The sequence below is a fragment of the Corapipo altera genome, unplaced genomic scaffold (assembly GCF_003945725.1).
Source record: "Corapipo altera isolate COAL_440 unplaced genomic scaffold, ASM394572v1 53, whole genome shotgun sequence".
In the NCBI taxonomy this organism is placed as follows: domain Eukaryota; kingdom Metazoa; phylum Chordata; class Aves; order Passeriformes; family Pipridae; genus Corapipo; species Corapipo altera.
The window spans coordinates 1208830-1221370 of NW_020884900.1; the positions used below are offsets into that span (position 1 = coordinate 1208830).

General features: G+C 39.0%; 1 protein-coding gene across 4 annotated transcripts in view; it reads right to left on the reverse strand.

The window, feature by feature from the left end:
- Nucleotides 1-12541, reverse strand: part of PHYHIPL (phytanoyl-CoA 2-hydroxylase interacting protein like) — a 58629-nt gene that overhangs the window by 3845 nt on the left and 42243 nt on the right. For all 4 annotated transcript variants that reach the window (XM_027649570.1, XM_027649569.1, XM_027649567.1 and 1 more), the window contains exons 2-4: nucleotides 6582-6778; nucleotides 1544-1718; nucleotides 953-1070 (exon numbers count right to left, since the gene is read on the reverse strand). In XM_027649570.1, coding sequence (XP_027505371.1) covers nucleotides 953-1070; nucleotides 1544-1718; nucleotides 6582-6746 — 458 coding nt within the window. In that variant the 5' untranslated portion in view covers nucleotides 6747-6778. The remainder of the gene's footprint in view (nucleotides 1-952; nucleotides 1071-1543; nucleotides 1719-6581; nucleotides 6779-12541) is intronic.

The following is a 12541-nucleotide window of genomic DNA, read 5'->3' on the forward strand; positions in this document are numbered from 1 at the left end:
TAGTCTTGGAATCAATCAGAGACTTGTGACTTCAAAACGGGAATGTTTCCAAGGGTGGTGGAATCTGTTCTTTGAAGCTGGATTGCCTGGAGTAATTTTTTTTCTTCACCAGATTTAAAAAACTTTCCATTCTAGACAGGTACTGGTGTGACACATAAAACAGAATTATGTGGCACAGCAGGAGCCCCATCTCCCAATGCATATTAAAGAAGCACAGTCAGTGCTGCCACCCTTCTGACACTGCTTACCTCTCATCCATGTTCTTCTAAGGGTGAAAGGTTACCCTGTGTGGTGGCTGGTCCTGCTCAGTCAGCACATGAGCTTTGACTCCTTCTATCAAAAACTCTGCTTTCCTCTTGTGTGCGAGGGCACACTGGGTTCTCCAGCAGGAATAGGGAACCTACCTCCAGCTATCCCATTTATTCATTCCAGCTGAGGCATGGTGTCTATAGCTGTTTAAAAATCATCCCCTCTCCCTCCACACATGATCTATAAGTTAACACAGATTGCAGAGCCTGTATTTACCACATGTGGACATGGAAATAGGATGGTTCTACATGGAGAGCAAATATTTGAGATGGAACTCTTATATGCAAGTAAATGCCTATGGACACAGCTGTACACTCCTACTCTCACTCTTAATTTCTTAGTACAGTAGAAATATTTGGCCACTAAACACTCTGTTATGATAACAGACACTTTAATCAGGCTGCACACCCTGTGAGTACCCCAGATTCTGCCACAAAACACAGACTTTTATTGCCTAATGGAAGTGCTGAATTAAGCAAGGTGGAAGAAACGAGCTAGTTATATTTTATTCTTTGCTGCCTTCTGAATGGGCTATAAAGCACAGAGACATCCTGCTCTAGCTGTAGCACAGCTGTCTCTATTTACTTATTTTCATTACTCCCTTAATTTTCCAAACGATTTTTGCATATGTTTGCTTTCTTACCTGATATAATCAAAGTATTCTTTGTGCTGATTTCGATAAAAAACAGACAGTTTGAGCATACGGCCTGCAATCACTTCAGCCTTTTCCAATAGCTGTGTTAGGTGAACTTTTGAATAATCTGCAAAGAAAAGACAAACTGCTAGTACAAGGGGCAGGAAAAACCGCAACACTCACCAAAATCTACACAGACACGCAGACTTCAAACTGGGAACAGAGTCTTGGTAACATACATCACATTATGTCCCCAGTTTCTAATGGTGGCAACAAAGAAATGGCAGGAACATGCATGTGTGATTCTCCCCACTCCTTCCCCCACAAGGACTTTGCAAGCCTCAGGATTTCCTGTGTTAGAGCTGGTTTCCCTGTATTAGGGACCGCAGAGGAGCTGAGAACTGCCCTCTCTGGCTGATGTCAGTTGATTAACACACCAAACCTCAGCACATGCAAAGCTTAAAGTTAGAATTCCGGTTTCCAGGTGTGACTATTAAACTCTCCCAGCCTAGGCAGCACTGCTAGATGGCCAACCCCCTCTGGCAGCAAAGCCAGCACTAATTGCACTCATCCTGTGGAGCGTTTCCTCAGCAATATCACCTGCTGTGCAAAACTCAATGATTTCACTCCACTCGGAGACGACATAGTCGCCGTCCACCTGCTTGGATGCTGTCTGCACTGCCACGGTGTACTCTGTCCTGGGGCTCAGGAACCAGTGCCCACGCACTGTCATAGGCAAAGGAACGGCTTTGGCCACCAATTTAGTGGGTACATCCTGATGGAAACAAAAGGACAAAACAACACACAAGTCAGCAGTGCAACCAAACCAATCCACCACCCTTTCCTTCGTTGCTGTCGCAAATCCCCAACCCCTGGCTCTTCTCTGCAAACCTGATTCACTTCTCAGTTTGTTGGTGGCTGAGGACAGTGGTGTAAGGTGTGTGCTAAGAGACACGGTGATATCTTGCATGTATGAGTTTATTATTCATTCCACATGACTACAGACTAATACTATTATATATAGCCCAAATATGTCATTCAGACTAGAGCCCTTTGGGTTTAAGTATGCAAACAAAGACATGCTACTGAGCACGAGGGTATCTTAATTTAGGAGCTTCCTGTGCTTTCATTTCCATTGTTTTCTTTCAGTCAGTGTAATCAAACAAAATTCCTCCTGCATCAATCAGTCCACCTACTCTGCTGTTGGTATCTTTCAAACCAAACTTCAACAGAGAAAATTAAACATGTTGAAGAGTAACTATGTCACGTGTACATATATCAAAATACCCTTATGTACAGGAATGGCCAGAACAAGTCAAACAGAGAGCTTGTGCCTGTCATTGAGCCTCTTGCTTCCCACCCCACCACTGTTTCAGATCCTCTGTTTTGCTCTTCCAGTGTATCACAGCACCATGGTGCAACAAAGGAGAATGACTGCTTGTTGTAGTTGAAATACTTAATTTCTACAGTACCAAAGACTGCAGTACAGAACTCCAAGGGAAAGAAAGAGTTGAAGTGGACAGTTTATGCTACAGTTTTATGTGGGTGAAAGGACTCATGATACAGTTGATTCTCTGCACTGTGTAGCTGAGGAGCTGTGATAGAATGAGAGGTATCTATTACTGAATATTTATCAGTAATAACAGAAGAGTAAGATGGCTGCCCTGTGAAAAGTGGGCATTTTAAATAAAATCCATAACTGTCCATCTATAAATACTACTCCATACACATCTACATACATATACTAGCATAACTGTCTCTTAGGGAAAAAAGGAATAGAAAAGAGATATTTTCTGTTCATGATCTGTAAGCAAGACCTGAATTTGTTTTTCCTTTTTGTCTTCTATTATGGAAAAATATATTTTTCCTATTGTTTTCCCATCAGCAAAAAATATTCTTCAGTTTCTGTATTAAGAAACTGTAAAATTAGCAGCTTGTGACAGTGGAAGAAGTTAAATGTGAGTGAGTGATAATCAAGGGTAATATTTTCTTGTCATGATTTCTTTTTTGATTATTCTCATTTAAATGAAATAACAGTTGGGAGAAAACTTTATCTGTAAAGGAGACAGTGGTGCACTCTACAATAAATAATATAAAAAGGATGGAAAAAATTACAAGGGAAAAATAAAAAAGAAACCCCAAATGACATTTAAAGCTACCCCCCTGAAACTATATTGCAAAGGCATCCCGCTGGACTGAATTTGCTACTGCTAATGTAGTCAGCAGATGCTACAGTCAACATCATTAGTCTTCCTGTCATCTTTTTTTTGGTTACGGTAAAAACAGCTTCCACCTGGGTCAGATCTCTGTGATCACACCCCAGTGGTGGTTTTTGCCCCCATTATTTTTGTCAGTTTTCATGTAACATTAAAAGCCTTGTTGCTCCCAGGTGTCAAAGCCTTACCTTCCTGCTGTGCATTGGGAACCTCTTCTAACTGTACCAAAAAGGGGGCAGACTACCTAAAAAAAAAGGGGAAAAAAAGGGGCAGACTACCACATTAAAATGAGGGATTTATCTCTTGCACAGCTGGGGAGGAGGGGCAGATGTGATGCTTTTCAGAACTCTCTGTTGTTCTTTTTCTAAGCAAACACTGTATTTTTTTTTTTAAGGCCACTATACTGGCCTTTAATGTTCACATTGAAATTCCTCTGGGGATTCTCCATTTGTTCCTTTCATCTCCCTCCTGCTCAGCCCTCATTCCTGGCTGAGCCACCGAAGAAGTGCAGAGCAGGTGCTATGCCAGCTAAAGGACAGGCAGGATTCTGGAGCGGCAGATGGGAGCTCCAGCACCCGCACCCACCAGGCAACCCAAAAGGTACCGAGATGGCCATAATTTCTAAGAAGCTCTGAGTAACTAAGCAGTGAGGTATGTGAGTCACACTGCCTCTCTCCTTTTTAGAATACAGGCAGCTTTCAGTTTCCAGCTTTCTCCTGTTACGTTTTCCTTCCTTCGGCCAGGTCTGCTTGTAGAACACATTGTGGGAACTCAGCACAGCCAGGTTCTAAGCCTAGTTTTGCTAAATATTTGAGCCTTTTTCCTATTACATAGAATAATCATATTTCCATATCTTAAAAAAGAGAGGAGGCATGCAAATTGCAATTTAAGAAAAGACAAAGTCTTATTACAATTCTAGCCTTTGCATACTATTACTGACAGAAACCTCCTCCTTCACAGATATGATGACAATAGTTGTAAATGATAAAATTATAGGCTCCCTAAGTATGCTGAATATACTTTATATTTGCCAACAGAAAAAGTATTGAAAGGATGAACCATTCATGGATGCTCTCCTGGGTGCACAAACAAACAAAAAGCTGCCTTTGCTGAGGTATAGCATCTATCAGGTTAAGTCTACATTCCAAGCCACTTACTCAAGTTAGAAATAAGCTGGTCCTCTGGGCTAATCATCTGTGAGAGAGACAGGCACTTGCAGACAGTGATTTACCCTACATGTAAAGCTAAGTAATGATAGGTATTTTCCCCCTGAAGATGTCATCTCCTTGCACAGCCTGACTGCTGGATGACTCCTAAGAGTAAGCCTCAATGCTGTTTTTCACAATCAAGCAGTAGGGCTCACTCTTTTCTGTCTAAAAAGCTCTAGGAGAAGGGGCAGAGGTATCCCTCACTCTCATACAAAAACTTTGTTAGCAAGTCAAGGGATGGGTAGGGACTTATTTCCCTGTGGGTTCTGTGAGGATTCAGCCCCAGTGCTGCAGCTGCCAGGGATCAACTCCCTGCCCTGAAGCTGAACTTCAGCTGGGAAGTACAGCCAACCTAAGAGGGAGGAAGGATGCTTGTCTATAACCTCACTTGGGAGACACATTTTGAATTCAAGCATTTTAGTTTATCAACAAAAGTTCATTCTAGAAGGTGTGTTAAAAATTCCTTAGTACTAAAGATGCATGAAAGCAAACATGTAAGTGCTCTGGCACAGGGTTGTTGGAGTATCCACTCTGTGCCCTTCTCTTGCCCACCCTGTCTGCTCTCTGTATTTCTGTCAGTCAGGCCTGGGAATAAAACAACCAAAAAAATCAAGCAAAAAATTCTTTACCAAATCACTGACACAATTAGTAGCAAGAAATTTTAAGTCAATTCTGACAAGACACCCAACTTATTCACCATTTGAATTGGTAGACTTTAGTCTCCTGTTCTCACAAATCCAATTACCTCTCTCTTTTGACTAAACATTTCTTCACAGTAAAAAGCTAGGGAATTGTTGAGAAACACAAAATAAATCTAACAGCCTATCTTTATTATGATATCAATATCCTTTTTTCCTCCCTCCATTTTAACTCTAGTCTTATCACTGTGATAAAGATTCTGAAGTGCATATAGTGCTTGCTCTACTATAAAATAAATGTTACAACTTTACACTGGTTGGCACATGAATGAAAAAATATGTAAAATAATAAAATGAAAGAAATCAAAAAGAATCCATCCTAGTAAGCATTTATATTAGAAGGTATATTTATTCCTGCAGTGTAAAATGGGAATTCAAATTCAAAGGCTGTCAGTTCAAAAGTAGTAAGAAAAAAACAAACATAGCCCTGCTTTATTTGCTATTAAAATTAAAAATGGGGCATAATAAATGCTTATTATAACATTAGGTTCAATAGTGCTTCACACACTTGTTCCTAGCAGCTGCAACATCCTGGCCAAACATGTTAAACTCTCGGTTTCAAGCAGTAGTAAGTGATGTTTCATTACACTTGATGCATATATTACTTCCAACTGCAATAAAAAAAAAGCCAAATAAGGAGATGTGAAAATTATACACCTGCTATTAACAGAAATCACATGAAAAATACTCTCACAATAAAAAGCCTCAGAGAAACTGGTGGAAATATTTTCTGGTTATTTCTCTGGCTTAGAAACCAATAGTAATTTAGGTATTGATAGAATTACAGCCCTAATATTTGCCTGGACAGTTATTTGTGCCTTAGCATACCTTATCTTTTAGAGATATTGCCAACATTATTTTTAAATTTGAAGATGATTGTGTTGTTTAATGTTCTATCTCATTCCATGTTTCTCTAGACACCCTAGCATTTCGACTGTTCTGAGGTCAAAGCAAATTTTGCTGGATTTAATAAGTACAGATTTTGCAATGCCTTCAACATGTCCCTGCATCACTGGCTGGAGGAAAGAGGCCAGATGAATATTCAGGTCACAGTGCTGAATGCTGCAAACTAAAACTGCTGGAAGCCTTCCTAGAAGTGCTTTAGAATTCGTGACTCTTCTGTGGAAATGACATGTGTTGCTCTCAGGAGTCTGTCACTGAACAAGGACAGGCAGAGAATACATACACTGTTTAAATAATCATATAGAACTAGTTCAGGAGTAAAAATGTCTGCCTTGCAATACATTGTACAGGTTCCAAAACTGTTTTCAAATGAAACAGAAATGGTAATGTTCAGTTCTCTGTGAAATAAATGTATTTTTGTGTACACAGACATAGACTAGAGACAGAGAAGGGATTTCAGGTGAAAAAACAGTCTATCAGATTAATCAAACCCCACCTTTTCTGGATGTCCAGTGCATGTGTCCTATGGCCTGGCTTTGAAAGGTTAATACAACACTGAGATTCATCTGTTTAAAACCAAGTATTTCTACTTTGATTTTTCAATGAAAATTACCTTGTGTTTGAATTTGTTGGAATTCTTGTTTTCTTTCTTGTTGAGATCGATGAAGTAATGAGTAATGCGGTCCTTGGATTTAGAATCCATGTCCCAAGAAATCTTGAAGGAATCACACGTGATGTTACTTATTTTGATGTTGTGTGGGACTGGAAGCTCCTCCATCTCTGCAATCCCACTATCTTGAGATTTATTCCCTGTACAGAAAACAAGCATGATTTGTTCAGTTCAGGACCTATTTGGTAACTGTTTTGTGTGTGCCAGTACATAACAGCTCTGAGCAGCCTTCACAAAGGCTCATGGGTGCTACTCAGCAGCAACTAGTAGGTACAATTATGCAAGCTTGATGTCAGGGATGGAAAACATTGGAAAGGGATGAAATTTCTCAGGTGAATAAGCACTAATAAGGTGTGAACTGGCTGCATAGGCTGGCTGGCATCACAACTATGTGCATTTGCAGGCTGAGAATACAAAATATCTGAAGCTACAATGTTCAGTTAAGATGCCAGCAACGTCCCCAGGTAACATAATGGCCCCATCCATATCTGTCAGTGAAACAAACACAAACAGAAATCATCATCCTAAACCATTTTTCAGGCACAAAGCAAACCCAATCTCTTCAAGGTTTAGAGATGGTGTATGTATGTGCACCTACATATACACATATATAAAACACTGATACTTTTGAAATGAAACAATTAACATTAATCAATTTATTGAGCCACAGCAAAAGGGACATACACAAAACCTTCATTTTCTGGTCTTTATTCTTTCCATTTGCCCAGCTGAGACCCTGCAGTTTTCTTGGGAAGTTTTTTCTAATTTCTATAAGTGCATATGGTAGATGAACAAATGACCATTGACCCCAAAAAGCATCACATGTTCTAAATTTAGGTCTTCCCTTAGTTCCCAAGGCAACCTTATAGTTCAGCATTCTGTGAACATTTAAACTCAGAAACATTAGGTGTTCTTGCACTTACATAAGACCAAGTCAAAAGTGAACAAGCAGAAAAAAAAAAAGCAGAAATATGAAAAAATTACTGGGTTAAAAGGAAAAAAATCTAGATGATGATGTAAGAGAATGAGTAAAGAAACAGAAAAAAAAAATCAAGCATAGGTAAGAACAAATAGAAATAAAGAAGAAAAAACCAAGACTAATATGTGTGTAAGAAAGAGGGGAAAGCTCCCAAATTCTGGATGAGGAAGATGGGAAGCTCATGTGGAGATGTGAGGCAGCACATTGTCAGAATTATTCATAGTCAAATTTAATTATAGAAGAAGATAGTATTTATAGTTCCATCATAACTGGTAAAAAGCTGACAAAAAACTGAACTCAGAAGGTGTTTGGTCAGTAATAAAAATAAAAATTTGACTTGGAAAACATTAGGAACATGTCAACCTCTCAACATATGCTGTCAAAGAATTATTCCAACACCTCAGTGCAGGAATATTAAGGTTGGTCTGATTGGTCAAAATTCTCCTCATAGATATGTGAAATTCAATCACAGAGCCTGCAAAATTCACAGATCTCCAGCTAGTATTCTGAATAATGTAATTTTACTGATAATTTCAAGAACCAATACAACCACTTTTCTATTTTTGTTACATTTTAAGTATTTACATCCAACAGGTTGTCTATTCTTAGAACATCCTATTGTTGTGGGTTTTTTTCCTTTTTCATCTAATACCTCAGTCAGATAGTGCAGGGCCTTGCTCAAGATGCCCCCCTAATTGTGCCATACATAATGACAATTTCAACAGCTGCACTGGCTGCAACACACTCGGAAATACCAGTCATTACTGAAAGCTTTCTCTTCACAGGAAAGACGTGGTAAGTGCTTTTCCCAACATGAAGTTTCAGAGAGCCAGCAGGAAGAAAATAGCACTGCTTTCTTTTGTAAGCAATTTGTATTGGAAAAGTGACTGAAAGCTCTGTCAGGGATGCTGAAAAGGCCACATGTGATTGCTCTTCCAAGAGTGAGGCCCTGTAGTCAGTTTTTGAGGTTCTCAGACCAGGAGAGCTGGACAGACTCAGATCCCAGCACACTGAAAACTGAATTAAAGACCTGAACAGACATGCAATGAGGAAATCCAAGCTTTGTACATCCACAAGACATTAATGTGCAACTTAAAGTGAGCTTCTATACCCAGTACCGAGGGCCTTGGCCATGGTACAAACAACCAAGGTGGTTTAAGCTTCAGGAGACATGTGCAAAACAGCAATGACCACTGCCAAAAAGTACCGCAGATGAAAAAAGGTTTTGGAGAACACCAATGGCAAAGAGCAAAACTGCTTCTGTAAATAGGTATTGCTTTCTGTACAATTCTTGGAATTAATCTCTGCATCTTTGAATGTCTGCACTCCCAAGGCTTTTAATTTATAAATTAAGTTAATGTCTAGAAGAAAATCTCCAGGTAGTTTTTAGCAATAATGTAAGTCTGAGAAAAAGAAACCAGTTCCATTACTAAGTGCTAAACTGTCCCTTTTTTGTGATGGAACAAAATCCAAAGTAAACACTTCCCTGAAATCTTTAAAGCTCTTCAAAAGCTGAAAAAAAATCATTTTACAGATTTTGCAATACAAACGGAATATGAAATGAGAAAGTAAAATACCTCAGAATGATTACCATACTCCCATTTCCCTTCTGTTTAGAATATCTGTGACATTTGTAATGCATGTATAGATTTTGGTACATATTTGTTTAGCCCTGAATGTCAAAATTCATTGAGTTGACAGGCAGGGAAGCTGATAATGACACATACATTATTAATAAGGAGGACACTGATTCAATATATTGGTAAGTGGTGAGGCTTGAATAGTAATTGATGTACCATTGCACAGGAATGAGTTAAAAAAGGACAGAGCATGAAAAGCTCTTGCTCTCTTAGTTCTGACAGGTCCTGGGAACCAAACACGCCAGTGACCAGCCAGGGAACCCAGACAGCATTCAGAACACCAAGAACTTCTGAAGAAGCATTCTGTTCTAAAGCAGAAGTTCTAACTCACAGTCTGGGTCCTGCAAAAACTACTGCTTTTCAATGTTAGGAACATGTTCTGTCCTAAGATGTACTGGAATATGACATAAAACTTTTAAGAATTTATCAATATTAGAAAAGCTTTACAACTACTGCAATATACAATTATCTATTATATGAAAAATGAGTAACAATGGGCAGAATTTTCAAAAGCGGAAAGATAACTTGTATCTAAATTTGGAAGTCAGGTGTTTGAGAAAATACTACTGTCTGCTGATAAAGTGGGGGTTCAAATGGGGTGTGATAATATTGTCAACAAAACCAAGTAAAAATGCTGTCTCCTAAGAAGGCTGCTTAGAATTTACCTGCTAGTTAAAACCCGGAGACCTCAGGTGTGTGCAAAGTGAAATGTAAGTGTCATGGAGCTCAACAACTGACTAAAAATGTAACATATTGTACCTTGCCTTTTTTCTACTTGTACTTTGGTGAATATTTTGAATTGGTTTTCATACTGGAAAGCACATCCACTTCAAAGGTCAGTTTAAAGATTAGATCAACATCAGGAAATAGGATGTCTACTAAAAGCAGAAACAGCAGCTGAACTTACTCAAACCCAGCACATACTTGCCCTAAAGCACTCCAAAACACCATCTGAAAGGGAGCTACTGCTGTTCTGGATGTGAAAATAGGTGGAGAAGGCCTTTCATGTTAGTCACTCAGCACTTCACTGAGGCTAAATTGATCTTTCTTTGATGAAGCATCACAGTGCAGAAAAAAAGATTGAGAGTAGCATAGGAAATGTTGCTCTGAACAGCTTCATATCAAATTAAAATAGATCAGCTTCCTGTTAAAATGGCTACTTCATTTCGCACATTCGTGTGCCTTCAACACTGGAAGCCACTGTGGGAGCAGAAAAATGCTGCTTTCAGGTCTCTTTTGGGCAGGAACATTTAGAAGAGCTAATAGTCAAATAAATCTGATCTCCCCTGCCAAAAAAACCCAAGCAATGTCATCCCTGTGCACTGCAGGAATAGTTTTAACAAAAATCCAGCAAAAAGGCCCAGTCATTTTTGACCCATATAACAACAAGTCAAAGAGCACTCATGTGCTCACAGGTCACGCTGGAAGCACAAGACTTTAAATTTCTTCAAAGCCAAAGAATAAATACAACACGCCGGCCTTACTGAGATCAGCTGAAGAACTGCAAGATGAATGTTTTATGCTCACAGGCTTATCTCTCTCTGCCATATCCAGAGTTAAATTTCAAGTTAAATTGTCTAATCAATTTTAAAGCAGTTACAACACTTCTGCAGCTGAGCCAAAATGCTGGCAAATGGGTAACAAACCAATTTTATTTATACGCACATAGACACACTTAATTTAGTATCCTCATTATATCTTCTACTTACATAAATTATCTCTGAATGGGGAAAAAAAAAAGGCAGAAAATTCTCATTGAGCATTCATGGCTTTCATCTGTCACCACTGGAAACAAATGATAAGACTTGGAAATTGGTAAGTCCACACCAAAAATGTCTGGAAAATTATTATTTTTTTTTTAATTTGCCTCGTCACTCAAAAGAAATGGAACCATGACATCTGTAGCAGTGGAAGGATGGTGAAAAAGAACCTTAACACAACCTCTCATTGCTGGATACCAAGCATTCACAATCACCAATTTTTTATTATTCTACAATACTTGACCATATTTTTTCCTTAGTTCTAAAAATGCAGAACATCACAGCAGGGCAAGGGAGTATGTGCCTACTGGTTTTTCATTTCACAGACAAACTGATTATGTTATCCACAAAAGAAATCCTGAAAGGGCTGATTTGTAATCCACCCCCTAAGCATACTTTCAGCTCAGAGAAGTGAGTTTTATAAAACTAGACCGATAAAATAATACATTTCTGGGTTCCTGTGACCTTGCTTATGGAAGTTTTGACTCTGATATTACCTTGGCAAATACATTCCTGCTATTAAGCACCAACAATGGAAGCAGTATGCTCTCCATGTAATGAAGATAAAGACTCCCTACACACACATTTGTACTCCCCACCGTTTGAATGTAATTCATTGTTTAGAAATGTTAAAAAGATAGGTTCATGCTCGAAGGCTCTGCACCAGACACGCTGCAGTAGAATTTCAAAGTATTCAGAACTCTTGGATTTGCATTCAGCAAACCAATTCCCACCCTCTTTGCCGTAATTCCATCCATAACACTGCTATGCCACCTTTCACAGTGTTAACTGTGGAGCTTGCTGCACTACGAGAGTATGGAAAATCATCCAGCAGTCAAGAACCAAATCTCAGAAAACAGAACCTGCAAAGCACTGCTTACAATGACATCCACTGACAGGGAAAAAACCCTCAGATATTGCTTGTACTCAGTGTGAAGTAAACTCGTTAAATTCTCATTCAACTGCAATGATGCCCTTCAAAGCTGGAGAAATTAAAAGAAGGCAGGGCCAGGTGAAATCCTTTTCTCCACTGGAGAAAGCATCCCTTCAGTAACCATGGATGACAAAATAGAGTTGTAAAATATTACTGTTTAACTGCAATTTAGACTTACATACTAGGAGGCATGATCAGCAAAGTAATTTGGAAGGCTTCTCAGATTGCTATCTTCCCTTCACGGGATTTAGAATCAACCAATTCCGCTATCTATCCAATATCTGGACAAAAATTATGCGTTCATTTTACACTGAAAAAATGTAAATATCTAAACAGATTGTGGAATAAATTTGTGTGTGTGGGGTGTCTGAACTATCCTCAACAAAATTCAGAGCTGTGCTAAGTATTGGTGGAAAGTTCCACATCCCTGAAGTGAAGTAAATGTGCGTTATATCACAGAGCCCAAACATGTCAGGAGAACAACCAACAGAAAAGAGAAAAAAAGAGATAAAATGGTTTTTCCTTGCACTGCTTTAAAATCTCTTGTCAGCTGTGTTTCCTGCTAAGGTTTTGTTCTTCTGTCCCTCAAG